Below are 15,238 nucleotides of genomic sequence, written 5' to 3'. Positions count from 1 at the left end.
AAAAAAAAAAACAGTTAAAAAAAATCTTGAAACAAATTATTAGTGGGTGCATTGGACAATATTGTGAAGTTAGCCACGTCGGGATTTGACTGTATCTGTCTACATACAAACCAGAAGAATGAATTTCCCTGCTTTTGCTAGCTAGAGACATGTAGGTGTCAACTCCAGTGCTGAAAGGCTACAACGCAGACTTCAGCTGTCAGCTGAAACATGTTACTTCCTCCTAGGAAGCCAAACACGAGAAGGTTTTTTCTGGTCTATTTTTTGTTTGTTTGTTTGGAAACTTTTGTATATTTAGTGTGGAAGAGGACTTATTCTGTAAAAATTCTTGAACCTAAAAAGCTAGCTTTATTGCTGTTTTGAAGGTATGGCCTGGGGGGGTCTCATCCCACAAGATGCTGAGCCTTCTCTTTCAGCTGAGTAGGGCACATTATCCTGTGCATTGCGTGACTATATGTATGTGTCCATTGGACGTTTAGAGAATTTTCCTCTGACAGGAGGTTTCTTGCCGCTTTGCTATGCTGGGTGGCGTACTTGGGAAACCAGGAACAGGCTCGTAAGTGTTGCACCTTAAGTGTTGTAATTGGCTTTAGCAAAGCTGCAGTGGTTCACACCAGTGATGAGCCTGCTTTTCAGAAGTTGTTTCCCCCAGTGTATGGAACGTAGTTGTTTCTTCCTCCAAATGGACTGCTCCTCTGACATCTGGATTTCCTGGGAAAGTACTAGGAGTTAGAATAGGAGAAATGCAAGGCAGTTACTAGGTTTTCTGGCTAGCAGCTCTACAAGATGAGGATGGATTGCAGAAGGATTGTAGGAAATTATGGCCATTAGTATTCTTTTGGTTACGTTTGATTTCATGAGTGTGTGTGTGGCGTTTGGTTTGGTTTGGTTTTGTTTGTTTGTTTGTTTGTTTTGCTGCCAGGCAGTACAAATGTGCTTGCAAATTGCAAAAAGGAAAGGTTAATTAACATATATCCTGTGAAGTGAACTTTCTAATTAATAGGGGTTTTAATTTACATCAGAATTAACTAATGGGAGACTTTAAGCAGCACTGCAGTCTGTGATTTCCCGATCTGTTTTGTTTCATACAGAACGATCCTCAGACAACGTGGGAATGACTGTGGCAAGTTACAGAATATTTCTCTTTGCTCCCTTTCACATTTGCAGTGGCCGGTCCTTGAGCTAATGCATTTTTTTTCAATTAGTAGAGCAATGGCATTTATACACAGCTTTCATCATCCTATGTGTTCTGACTGCCCTCTAAGTTGTTTTCGTGTCATGATTTTAAAATGTCACTTGTGACCTCTCTAAAATGCTACTGTTGTTCCTTGTTTCCTAATGTGTTTGTCTTAGATTGCAACCAGGTTCTGTTTTAAGACAAGCCAAGAGTATCCCTTAACAGTCATTTATGCCTTGTTGCGTCCATCATGTGTAGCACAGTTTCTCCCTCAACTGCTAGGCGCACTGGAAGCACAGCTGTCAGGATTTAAAGTGAATGGAGTGCAACTTGGCAGGCAGAAATGATGTTTCCCGTGTGAGCAAACATCCATTCATAATTTCTGGGAAACCTTGAGACTGTTTGAACCAAAATATGAATGTGGCTCAGTATGAATTTGCTGCACACTGACACCTTGAATCCTTTGAACAGCTCTGCAACAACCAAGCAGAAAAGCCTTTCCCACTGAATTTAGTCGCCAGGATGGGGTCACTAACGTTCATGGTGTCAGGTTATTTCTAACTGGCGAGCGATCGGATAGTCCACTGTTTTGCCCCACTCTGAGGCTCCTGCAGGTTTCAAGAACCCTTGTGCCCTCGAGTACTGGCTCTGCTCTTGGCATTATTCTCTCTGCCCTTCGTGCTGATAGGAGCTTTTTTAGCTGTTGTGTGAAATGCTTCATTCTTCTTCTTGGAAAGCCAAATCAGTGCTAGGCTGCTGAGGTGGACCGTCGTACCCTGTGAAAAAGAAGTGGCAAACAGTGGGCAGCAGTCTTCCAGGCTTTACTCTTGCGGCTTTTCACCTGAGCAAGGGGAAATACAAACTGACATTGCAATTTGTTTTACTTTGCCTGGGACGCCTATGCCACGGGAGGAAAAACTCTGTTGAAACACATGAATGCATTTGGGTAAGCTCTGGGTATTTTGAAAGCAGACTGAGGTGGTTTCAGATTAACGTCTTCATCTAAAACCATTCCCAGACAAAAAGCGTAGTACTTGAAAAGCAACCCTTGATGAAATAAGGCCTATTTACGTAGGAGTGTTTGCCGTAGTCGCTGTCACCATGGTAACGGAGGCCCAGATCCACAAAGCCGTCTCATTCCTGTTTGAGCACCGAACTACCTTTGTGGATCTCGGCCTAAACGTTTCTGAAGTCAGTGTGATCTCGCTGTACAGGCGTCTTATGAATTGCAAGAAAATTTTCCTCCTTGATCTTTTTCTTCTTGAGTAAGAAAGCTTTGACTAGGGGAATAACGATTTTAATAACCCCTCCCCCATCGGTCATACTGAAAATATGTCGAAGAGGAGCTGGAAATGATCAGTTCCTGCCCCCCTGGACTGGGGATCTGAGTACTTCATCACTGCTATAAGCCCCTTTTGTGTAGCTGACTCCTTTCAACGTGACAGCATTTTGTCTTTGGCTGTGTGCTTTCACCTTGTATTTTGCAAATTGACTTTTCCCAGAGGAACAGGATAATATTAAAGAGTGAGGAATAATACATATGTGATCACTGATATAGCTGATCTTCACTTGTGGTTGAAATTTTTCAAGATGAGGATCCAGGATTTGTTTGAGAGCCGGACGCGGGTTAGGAACCGTCGGGGGATGCGAGCAGCGGGAAGCTGTATGTCAAGCGGCTCGTTCCGCCGAGGAGGCGGGCAGCTATACTCCTAACAGGCTGCAGTCTCTGGTGTATCCGTTTGTCTGCAGCTAAAGTAGCAATGATCGAGTCTGGATGTGACAGGTATGCAAGTCCTTAAACTCCCAGAAGGGCGACGGGGGAAGACAACCGCTAGCCGTGAGGGAGCGTTTGGGAGCAGCGCACCTTGTTAGGCCTCCTGTGCTTTGCTCCCCGGGACATGTCAGGAGCGGGCTTGTGTGAAGCCTGCTTGCGCCCCCCCCGGCACACAGGAGTTGCACAGGCTCGTTTGCACAGCTGCTTTACTACTGCTTCTCAAACCTACCTTAGGTCCAGGCAACACGGCCGCAAGGTAAAAATGTGAGGAGCTGGAAGACTAAAAAAGTAATGAGTTTATGTTTGTGTGCACTATAGAATAAGCCCAATTTTTGCTGGGTAGTATGAGAAATGCTGGGCTATGCTTTTGCAGCTATGCTCAGTTATTTGCGATTTACTGTCAAAAATGCTCAGCAATTTGCACATGTGGACACCTCTAGTTTTTGATGGCAAATCCGTTTTGTAGATGGGTCATAGATAATTACTGGTTGCCACACTTACACTCTCTGGCACCAACAGAGAAAACAGATTGACTGGGGTCACAGTGTCTGGAGTATGTGACATGTTGTTTTAGGAAAATGTATCCTGCACAAATGTACAGTCCTTGCAGTGTCCTAGAAATGGTTTTTGCTGCAGTTTTTTAACTGGGTGCAAAACCAGTACAGAAAAAATTCTCACATAGCTGGAGAGGAGATCATAAAAGTGTCCGGTTTAAAGTCCAACGCTGATCTAGGAACAAATTCCAGTAAATAAAAATGTTTTTTTTAAAAAAAGTCTGGAAGCAAATGTATGTTCCTTTAAAAAAAAAAAAAAAAAAAAAGTCTATCTTATGATGCTCTTTTTAAAGCTGTAAAGAGTATTTAATTTCTCACCTGAGGTTGCTTAAGAGCTTAAGCTTTGTAAGGACTTGGGAGTCTGGAACCATCAGAATACCTGAATGCATTGTTTTTCTTTTTAACTTTTTTCCTGAAAGAGTGTTCACAAGTTTATACTGATTATGCTGTTGGAAAATAGCCAGCTTTCACGCTCCGCTTTCCCAGAATCAGAAAACAAACTGAAGTAACTTCTGCCTAGTTACCAGCAAATAACCATAGGGTAAGCAGGCAGGCCTCATGCCAGTGATGCTTGCTCAGCAGTAGCAGAATTAACTAGATACTGAAAACACTGAGGGAGTTAATTTTTCTGGCAGAAGCTCAGAACATGTAGGAAAGCTGAAAATTAAGATTTACGGGCTAAGACTAGAAAGGGGGATAATTGTGCTCCAAAGACACGGAAGGTGGAGTTAAGCTGGATAAATTTATCTGTCTACAATGTACTAAACGTTTAGATACCAATGGAGGGAATTAGACCTATTGAGGGTGAGATATCTCAGCCTGAACTAGACTTCTAACATTGTTCAGATAAACCACGTGCTATACTGCCTGTGACTTCTCAGTGACTCCAAAAGGTGTTGTGCTCAGGTGTCCACGGTATAGACATATTAAGGAAGGTGAAACGAATTCACCCCGATCTCCCTTTAATTTGCCCCTGTAGCCTGTGAACAGGAGTTGAAGTCTGACACCGACCGCTAATAAAACTGATGCCTCCAACTGGTATTGCGCTGTCTTGGGTGTTCCTCAGCACTGAAGAATTCAAGTCTTGATAAATGCTTTATCTGCGCTCAGGGAACACTTGAATCAGAAATTTATGGTCTCTGCTAGGTAAGAGGAGTTTGGAAAGGGAAAATACGGCGATGTTAGTCTGTCAGGTTGTCTTGTGAGGAAAATACCGTGGTGAAAGCTTCTCAAGCTAAAATTGCCCTGGACGGCATTATTTACTGAGGCAATAGATATGTTAGTCCATGTACAAGATCTGGTTTTAATCTTGAATCCTCATGGTGACTTAAAATTTGCTGCAAAAACTGATTCAGATTCATTAGTATTTTTCTATTTGGCCACTAGTTTGTGCAAATACTGCTTGGAACATGAGCTACAGTTTGTTCATGAGCTTCTTTGCCATTTATGACTAGTCCTCTGTAACTGGTTGCCTGCATTATGTGTTATTTTTTTGATTTCCTGTCTGGATGACTTGAACAGCAGGTGGTGAATTTTCATTTAAAAGAGCTTCTGATATAGTTTTGCAGGGTCATGTATGTCCTAGTTAATGAAAATATTGGGATTAACAAGTGTTTTCACAAATCTTTGGCAGTTGTTCAAGCACCAGAACAAACTGATCTGATCTGGCAGTGATTTTATTCACAAAAAAATACTCATGAAGTGATTTTGAAATCATCTAGCTACCAATCTTTCCTCTCTATCACAGAAGAATAACTATTTAATTTCAAAAGAAACTATTACCCAGGCGTTTGTGCCATGTCTAGAGAGTTTTAGGAGTTACAGGCTTCTGTCAGTAAGAGGAGTAATGTTTGTGTGTTAGAACAAACTGTACCAACGGTTAGCCTGAAGGACTGTGGTTTATAGTTTTCGTGATTCTTTCCTACTGTTTTGCTATTCTGGTTGTACGTGGTCTCATAATACCAACCAGAATCTGAATTTGCTCCGTCAGTATGCCCAGTGTGACACTTAATGCTTTCTGGTTGTGGACTTTGTCATGAAGGTCAACACCTTTTAATCATGATGTGCACTTCACGTAGTCTTTGTTCATCACTTCATCAAGATGAACACTTCCTAGCCTCCAGAGAGCAATTGTTCTTCTAAAGATTTAGTGCAAGGCACAGTGCAGCCATTCTGCTACTCTGCCAACTTTGCAGAAGTGGAGAGAGGATTTACTTGGTAAAGACCAACTGTGATTGGTAGGCAAACTGGTGTTTTTCACAATTTATCTCCTATGGACCCGTCAGTGCCTAGGAAAATAAGTATAATGGATTATAATGCTTTAATTCCAATGGCTGACAGTAAATGCCTCAATAAAGTAATGCTTTCAAATAGAAAGGGAGGGATTTTTCTACTGCTTGCCTATGACAAATGGAGCTTATCAGATACATTTCAGCTGAAGAGTTACTTTCATAAGTCCGAGGAGCTAATTCTGTGTTGCCATAAAAGCATTAGTGTAAATATGTGAGATCCTAATCGCTCTTGTGCAGCAGAAATGAGAGCCTGAATGAGTGCCTTTGGTCAGAAATTGGTCAGAAAATGAGTTCCTGTGTCTCATGAGTAACCAGTGAGGATAAACAGAGCAATGTATGCCTATTTCGCATTTAGCACATCTGAAAGTTATTTAATTTATGCTTTATGAGTACAGGAAAAGAAACTGAAACAGAGAAAGAAAACTTTTTTAGAACCAAAATTCTAGAGGGAACTGTACAGGGTGATTTATCCCTTCCTTATGCAGATATTAATCCATGGGCAAATCCCCGAATTCAGTGGAGCTCTGTCGGGTTAGCTGTGCAGGTAGCAGAGATGACACGGCTTAGATTTGTGTTGAAAATACTGATTTAAGGGAAGACAAAAAAAAAAAAAAACCTTTACAAGGGCTTTTATCACTAAATTAATATTTTGCTGCAGGAAGGCAGGCTTGGTAGGTTTGTTTCATGCATAAATACATTTGATTGATTGTTAAAAATATTCATAGATTTCAGCTTGCTTCTTTGTTTGGATTAGGAATTAACAGTGAGAATGTAACGTGGTTCTGGGACATACGGAACTGAAGAAACCTTCTCTTTGCAAAATAAGATATAAGACACTTCCTGCGTGGAGAGCTTGTCTCTCTAACTCGGTTAACCAGACCACTGTCCTTAGAGATACAGTTCTACCGGGGTAAGCTATGCTGGCCCTTCTTACTGCTGGCAGTGAGAGCAGGTAAGGAAGCTTTAGGGTGTGTATTAAGCAGCGCGTGCTTGCTTGTTCATGGCATCCTTCTGTATTGCCTTAAATGGGGGTACCCACGTCTGCTGCTTTTTTCCTCATGTGAGTAGGCAGAAGAACATATACAGAAGAAAAGTTGCTGCGCATTAAGCCCAAAAGCAGGCTGTCATGCAGCAGGCCTTGGTATTGGTAACAACCCCAGCAGTTTACCTTAGGATCCAGTTCTAATCCCTCGTTGAAGGCGATGGAAATTTTGCAACTGACTGCTTTTGTTTCTGGAGTTGACCTTCAATTAATAAATGAGGAAAGTTAAAATGCTCTTGCCTAGAAATATAGATGCAGCAACTGTCAATATTACATAAACATCTGTGCGTATTGGGGAGGGGGATATTACAAAGCCAGTTATGAGAAGTGTTACCCTCTAACATTTTTTTAAATAAAATTTTACTTCTAAATCCAAATGAGATTTTTTTTGGACCCAGAAGTCATTTCTGGATTTATTTATTTTTTTTAATTGCCATTCAGATGAAATCTGTTCCTCAGACAACTGTATGATACGTCTTTTGAGAGTCTCTATAGAGCAGAAAACAGCAGCATAGTGAAATTTGGGAGGCTCAAGCTAAGCATCTCTCAATATAAGCCCAAACTGGATTTGTATTTCTGGGTGATGTGACAATGGAAGGATTTTATAATAAGAAATATATTTATATGTAAATGGGCAGCTGAAAAAGGAGTCTTGATAAAGCTAGTATAAAGTGCTCTTTAAACTTGTACTGTTAAATAGATAACTATCTTCAGATCCGAATCTCTTGTTACAATTGCAGTACTTAAAATGGGGTCTTTTTTAGATAGTATCAGCTACTAGCTCGCAATATTACTGTGCTCACAATATTTACGAATGCATGTATACCATCTAAATAAAAATGTGAAGACAAATATAAAACATGGAAATTATAAACTTCCGGGCCATCTTTTGATCTCGCCAACTAGAAGCAGAAACGCTTGCATCAGTTGGAATTAAAACATGGAAGAAACCACATCCGCCAGTCCGAGGTGCTGTGGAGCTTTTACAGGTGTTTGGAGAATGATAAAATTGAAGAAAGTGGAGGAAGTTATTTAAAGCATAGTTTGGAAGTATTTAAAACCTAGAATTATTGGGGGGGGGGGGGGGGGGACATAGAAATCACCTGACTGCTGGGAGGCCTTAATGGGAATGGTGTGGTATGGAGGTCTGTACTTCTGTGGTAGCACTGGTGCCGCTCTGCTGCTGCGAGTTGTGAAGGAAGAAGCGGTGATGAGTAGGAGCACGAGGGCGATCAGAGGCAGCCTGCTGCTGTGGCGGGCGTCCCTTCCAGCGAACTTGGGACTGTTGGTAGCACTGGGTACATGAGGCGGTAGCCTAGGCCCTCTGCAGAGCCCCCAGGGGCAACTTGGGGCAGCTAATTCTAATCAAGCTTCTAATTCAGGCTTTTGGGTTAGATGAGTTGAGTTAAGACAATATGGCTAATCCCTCAGAATATCTGACTTGGCTATCTATCGATCTATCTTTACATATATCTTTAAATCTAAAACACATTATTAATTATCTCAGTATCAAACATATAAAAAAGACAGACTTGGTTAAAACTTAATTGACCCTCCCTACTAGTTTTTATTTTAGTACAGCAAGGCCTTTTGGCTCAGCTGATAGACATAAAAATACAGAACTGTCACGGCAGCTATTTTGAAGGGTTAAACACCAGCTAGCAGAGAGGTTGTGGAATACACCAGTGGACAGGGAAGCGTTGTTGAGTGAGTATGTTTCTGGTGGGCTCTCACTGGGCTGGCTTCTTGGCCGTACGTTATTAACTGCCTTGTGTTTTGATCCGTGAGTGCTTGGGGAGGCAAGAGGGGAGGGAGAGGGTCATGGCGAGGCAAGCCCAGCTGCCTGGTTTGTCTTTGATGTGCTGCAAAGGCTGAGCGTGCTGCTCCCTCCGGCTTCCCCCCTGCTGCCCACCCAGAAGCCAGCTACGGAGTCAGGTTTCTCAGCCGTTCTGTCACCTTCCCTACGATGGCACTGCCATATCAGTATAGTTAACGAAACAATTATCCAGTTAGTCACTTCTTCCAAAGAGCTCTTTGAAGAGCGGAAACTTGTAACAATATAAAAGAATGCTGCTGTTTGCAGCTGTGAGCTGTAGTAGATCAAGCTATCAGAGTTTTCTGCAGCAAGTCTTTAGTCCTGCTGCCAACAACACCTTATATATGGCTATAAATCTAGGAGCGTAATAAAGGTGAACTGCATTTCAGTATAATGGGGTATGTCTAACGCTAAGACATAGCGCATTAGGGATTCTGTGCGTAATAGCCAGTGCTTCCCCATATTAATGTCAAAACTGAGGATATAGTACTGTGAGCTGCAGAAGTCGTTGAGAAGTAGTAGTAGAGTGTTCTGTCCCTAAGTACCCTGATTTTGTCATGGCAGCGCTGCCCTAGTTCAGGGGCCTGCGACGTTCATTTTATTAACCTTATTCTGAGGTGCTCATAGCTCTTCTGCTGCGCCCATCAGGAGTCATTGTGGGGGATGAAATCCCTTGAACTGAGTTGTTCTTGCTTCATTTATTTATTTTCCTTTTCTAATGTTAGAAATACTTCAGCCGAAACGTTAGCCTGACTTTGAAAATTCTACTCTCTTACAAGCACTGGGGTCGGAGCAATTTTCTGAAGCATTTAGAGACCCACAATGCAAATAGGTGCCTAATGAGATTCACAGAAGCACCTCCTTCCCATTGAAGTCATCTAGAAATCTAACTGGGTTGTTTCTCTGGCTTTAGGAACTGAAAAGTCTGTGAAAAAATGGCTCTAATTCACCCAGGCACTTTTGAAAATTTTACCCTAAAGCTTCATTTGTTCATGTGAAAGTCAGTTTTTGGTACTGACCTGAACAGATAAATAGATCGGTGTTATTTCATGGATTTCATTTCAAAATTGTTTAGCTGTTTCTAGATTAAATATAATTAAAATAGTTTTCTTTCCAAGGTCTGATGTGCATGAGCTTTCTCTCTCTCATTTGTGAACTAATCATGTAGATGTCGTTATTTGTGAGGCAAAAAACCCCAAACAATATTTATTCTTTTGTAAAGTTGCGAAGTTAATGATAGAAAATAATCAAATGCTTTGCAAAAATACTCACTGGTTTTGTTATTCTTGGTTAGGCAAGAGCATAGCATGATTAAACCCTGATGCACCAGTCCTGCATCCCAGCTTTTGTCATTTTTCAGTCTCCCTTGGTCAAATTAAGTGCTGAGTTAAGTAAATACAATTTCTGTGGAGAAGTGCAGGTTGTTATTCTTGAGTAAAATTTGGCGTTTTGCCTAGCTCTGTCTCACCTCCCACGCAGCCTGTGTGGCACGAGGAGGCTGACTGGGGAGGAGAGCAGAGAAAGCTTAGAAAATAGGGGGCAGACTTGATAAGAGTCTTCAGTGTGCTTTTTTATTGCTGCTCTTGTCATCTTGGTACTGTGAAAAGACACTACATAGTAAGGGTTTGCTCTTATCACCGGGATTTTTAACTCAGAAGGTATTCTCTGTGTGCACATGCCTGTGAATATGTAGTTTGTTTAGTACTCACAGACACAAACAGATAAAAAGTTCGGTTTTGTTGTTGTTAATGGTGGTTTTTCTTGGAATTGCACCACCTTTTTGTAATTTGTTTGTATCAGTGTAGAGATTTCAAATCCTATCTGATAGGACTTTAGTACATTCAAAAATAACCCAGTCCGACGATACATGTAAAATTATGTCCGTAGCTACAAAGACCTGGCCTCCTTACTGAACTGCCTTCCCTTTCCTTTCCCTCAGAAGTAACAGTCTATAGGGGACTTGCTCTCTCCTTGTGTCTTGCTCTCTCCTTGAAGAATAATTGAGTTAGGAGTCTTGCCTGCCCTGCTTTCCCCCTTTTCTATATCCAGGTGAATGAAGGGAAAGGAGAATTAAGGCAGAATGATATCATGCATGAGATTTGGGGCACAGGTCTCAGTGATGATGCTACAGCTAGTTTACCTGCATCAGAAGCTACTTTTGGGGCTTTGGGTTTCAGCATCTTCCCCTCAGGTCTCCTGGAAGTGTGTGTGTATATACTTATATATATCTGTCTGTCTGTCTGTCTCTCTCTCTCACCCACCCACCCACCCACCCCTGCTTCAAGCTGTAAAGTCTGTGGTGGGGGAAAAGGCTAAACAACTCACTGCAGGTGGAGGAGGGAGCGAGTGTTTTCAGTGAGCGGAGAGGGCAGGGCACGTTGATGAATGAAGCAGGCTGCCAGTGCAGTACCCTATACTAGACCACTGTGATTCTCCCCATCTTCATCCTAAAACGGAAAAGCCTGGTTTCTCTGCAAACAAGTCTTTAAAAACATTTTCCAGAGCTGTAAATGCTTGCAGACGTGATTAACTGGCAGATCCGTTTGAGAAAGCTCCTTTGGAATTCTTTCGGATGAACGTCTGAAAACATGCAAAGCTTAAATCTGTGGCCTGCTGATGTCTTTTTAAATCCTGTTATTCTTTCTTGAGATCCAGAAAAATTACATAACAGTTGCATCAGATTTCAAAAAAAGATGTTTGGAAGAAACCCAAGTGCTAGGTCTAACCTGGATTTATGAATCCATCTATTGCATCTTGTATTTCGCAGTACAATAAGACTTTACTACAACAGAAAACAGCGTCATCAGTATCACTTCAGTGTGTCTTTGTATAGATTGGTTTTTAGTCCTAATCGCCAAATTCATTACAATTGTTTCTATTCCAGTGTTACATCTTTTAGTGCTGCACCCCACGCATGCGGCTCTGCCACTGGATGTCTGTAGGGTTTGTGTTCAGACTGGGACACCTCTAACTTTAAGACATTTCTCTCATTTCATTTAAGACATTGTAGCGTTCAGGAAATTTTAGCTCGAGTTTTGCGTGTAACCTTATGTATGACTTAAATTTAAATGGAGCTGTCTCTTTGGTTTCTGCCTGTCCTAGCAAGGGAATCTCCTGTTATATAAAACATGCAAAATTTAATGATACTCACCATAGGCCAGAGTTCATAGATTCTCCAAATGCTGGGCTATACCTTGAAATGACACAAATTTGAGTAACTGCTACTTGGAGAGCACTGATATATTACATTATTCACAGAAATACTCTGCAGTGGGAGAGGAGCCCTGAGAAACACTGCTAAATCTGACATTTCTCGGAAACCTGCTAGCACCTCTGAGCAGCAGCATTTATGCTCTGGTTCAGGTTTGTTTTCTCTGCTTCATGTACACAAGACAGTGTCTCTTAGATGGTTGTGTACATTTGCCATCAATATTATTAGAAGTTTTATAAGTTAATTCAGAGAAAGTTCATCAAGACTCTGTGTAAGACAGGTGACTGAATTGAAGGCTGTATCTAACCCTCTGAGAAGACCTGATGAAAGTCTGTCTTCTGCCCTGCAAAACTGTAATAGATATCCAGGATAACAGGGGTACCAAGAGGTGTGGTAGATGGTGGTTCGCCAAAGGTAGTTTGGAGCAAACTCAGGTGCTGTCTAGGCATCAGCGAGTGTGCAGTCTCAAGAGATCACGTTGTTTAACCTTTCTCAGTGTGGTTCATTTGGAAGACATTAGGTTGCTTCTGATTTAAGGTATCTTTTTGGGCTGCAGAGATTATAGCCTTGTGTGGATAATCTGTTGCTATTGTCTTCTGTTTCTGTTATCGATAGGGTAACCAAGAAAGAAAACTATATGCCATAGTGTTCCCTGCAGAATCCTCCGATGCTTAATTAAGGTGCCCAGCGTTTGGGTGGAATCTGTTTTTAACCGAAAGATGCTCTCTCTGACCCAAATAATCTAAGAGTTTAAGAGGGGTTGGAATTACATGTTAGAACAGAAAAAATAATGTACTACACGTTCCTGGTCAGTAATAGGAGAGACAAGGCGTATTAGCCCATTTTAAACTGAACTGTTGGATTCCGAATGCAGAGTTCAGCTACATTCGTGGTAGATGAATATCCTCCGTGTCCAGGTGGCTTGCAGAACTTTTTATTCACTTTTATGTGGCCTGCAGAAGACCTAGGAGATAGAATGAGGCCTTAGATGATTAACAGGTGCTAACATCAGTACAGGGGACTCTTACTGTTTTAGTTAAGAGTTTGTGGGTGAAACTGGCCTCTCTTAAGGCCTGTGTTCATTTTGGTCATGTACAGGCTTAATTCTGATCCCACTGAGGGATGGATGATGCTGGCCGCTGTGTTCAGAACCAGGCAGACCTGGCTTCTGTCTTCTATCTCAGCCACATGCATTGCAGCATTGAAAAGAGTCTGTGGTGGGCAAAATAATTCTGGTTATATTTGTTTTAAGTTTATTGTGCTATTGGGGAAAATTTATGTGGCCAAACTTAGCTACTTATATTTAAATCAGATGTCAGAGTAGAAGACTTTATGCTGAGGAAAAGCAAAAGACATCACCTGGCAATAAAATAATTGGAAAATTCAGAACTAACATATAACTAGATCGCTGATCTCTTTTCTTTTTTTTCCTGTTTTTTCCAGAATATTGCAGCACTTCCACACTACTGCTGAAGATTACACTATCATTTTCACTTCCGGATGCACAGCTGCACTTAAATTGGTAGCAGAAGCATTCCCTTGGGTACCTGAAGGCATAAAGCAGCCCAGCAGTCGATTTTGTTACCTAACTGACAGCCACACATCTGTTGTGGGTATGAGGGGGATAACTGCCTCAATGAATGTGTTATCTGTTCCAGTAAAACCAAAGGAAATGTTGTTATCAGAGAAAAGCAGGTCACCAGCTGAAGAACAAAACGGCACGACGCCTCATCTTTTCTCTTATCCAGCTCAGAGCAATTTTTCTGGTATCAAATATCCCCTTTCATGGATACAGGACATAAAATCCGGAAAACTCTGCCCCATCAAAATACCAGGGAAGTGGTTTGTTCTACTAGATGCAGCTTCTTATGTAAGCACTTCTCCGCTAGACTTAGGAGTTCATCAAGCTGACTTCATCCCCATCTCCTTCTATAAAATCTTTGGATTCCCTACTGGTTTAGGAGCGTTATTGGTAAACAACCGCATTGCCCCCTTCTTGAGGAAAACCTATTTTGGAGGCGGGACTGCAGCTGCCTACCTTGCAGGAGAGGATTTCTACTTCCCACAAACATCTATAGCAGAAAGGTAAGGCTTTCTTTAACCAAAGAGGTAGATCTTTTGCTGATACTGTTTTCTTTAGACAAATGTATTTTGTGTTGGTGCATGTACTGGCCTGTGACACATGTGCTTGTTTATGCGGTTGGAGAGGTATTTATTTCACATCTAGCTGTTCTTATCATAATACTCCTTTTTTCCAACCTAAAAAACATCTGGAAAATCCTGCTTCCTTGCCTGATCTAGTTTTTCACAGTTGGTAAAAATATAAGGGTTCATCCAGTGACATGAAGGTCAGTCCATACGTTTTTATATTTATAGTTGAGGTGCCTCACTGGAACCCTGATTTATTTTTGAAACTGCACTCGGAGCAGTTAGGCCAAGGCAGATCACACACTAGGTTGACCCTTAGTGAAACTGGAAAGTAAGGTCCATGCATTCCTCTGGAAAGGTGGCGTGCTTTGCTCTCAACACAAGCTTTGTCAGAATGTTACATACAGGAAGAGAAATTACATAGGACAAATGTCAGTAGTGAAGCTCTCCGAGAGAAGATAAAGGGTCCCTGAAAGAGGTCAGACAATACATAAGGAAATGCAGGGTCATGGATAAATTTTCCCACTCCTTTAATACACTGAAATGCCACTCTTACTAGTCCTTGGTCACTCTCCCTCCCTCGTGCCAGCAACAGCTTATATAAAGGCACTAAAGGGGCTTCCTTTCTGTCTCACATCCAGCACATGTGCGCAGGGGGAAAACTTAAGACCAGCATTTAATATTAAACAGTAGTCCTTGAGGGTGACTGGAGGTGACAGGGGGAAGTAATAAAGTCAGTCATGCCTTGCATTTGTTTATGGATGTAACTAGCATATATTCAGCAGCACAGAGGCCCAGGTCTGCTGTGATTTAAACGTCTGTCCTTTTGCTGTATGTTATGATACATAATGATGCTTCATGTGCGTGTGCCCCTTGTACCTGTATATTCTCAGTGCTGCCGTGTGGTTGGAGTTCTGGCCTGAGAAGACGGTGGAACCGTAGCCTGGCTGTCTTGTAGTAGAAGACCATGTATTATTTCTGAAACAGAAATCTGTTTGCTAAACATCCAGTTAATCTTTTAATTTAGAAATAAAACCACCAGCAAAACATTATTGTTCTGAGCTCTGGTTCTGGTTTTTCAAACCAGTAAGGCTTTGAAGTGCAACAGAATTACTCACTGAAAGTCAGGATGAAAGGGCACAAAAATGACAGGATCCTAGAATGCCCTTGTATCACCTGCAAGCCAAGGAGAAAACTTGCTTTGATTTGACCTGGGCAGGCTCTA

The 15,238-nt window shown here is 41.7% G+C and overlaps 1 protein-coding gene across 5 annotated transcripts in view; it reads left to right on the top strand.

The window, feature by feature from the left end:
- The window catches only part of MOCOS (molybdenum cofactor sulfurase), a 250,951-nt gene that overhangs the window by 80,324 nt on the left and 155,389 nt on the right, over positions 1 to 15,238 (top strand). For 4 of the 5 annotated variants that reach the window (XM_068936213.1, XM_009676755.2, XM_068936215.1 and 1 more), the window contains one exon: positions 13,309 to 13,950. In XM_068936213.1, coding sequence (XP_068792314.1) covers positions 13,309 to 13,950 — 642 coding nt within the window. Of the gene's footprint in view, positions 1 to 11,912; positions 12,018 to 13,308; positions 13,951 to 15,238 lie in introns of all 5 variants that reach the window. The other variant, XM_068936214.1, reaches the window with a different exon arrangement.

This window comes from Struthio camelus, chromosome 2, assembly GCF_040807025.1.
Source record: "Struthio camelus isolate bStrCam1 chromosome 2, bStrCam1.hap1, whole genome shotgun sequence".
Classification (NCBI taxonomy): Eukaryota; Metazoa; Chordata; class Aves; order Struthioniformes; family Struthionidae; genus Struthio; species Struthio camelus.
The sequence above is the reverse complement of the archived record's forward strand: the minus strand, read 5'-3'. Positions and strand labels throughout refer to the sequence as shown.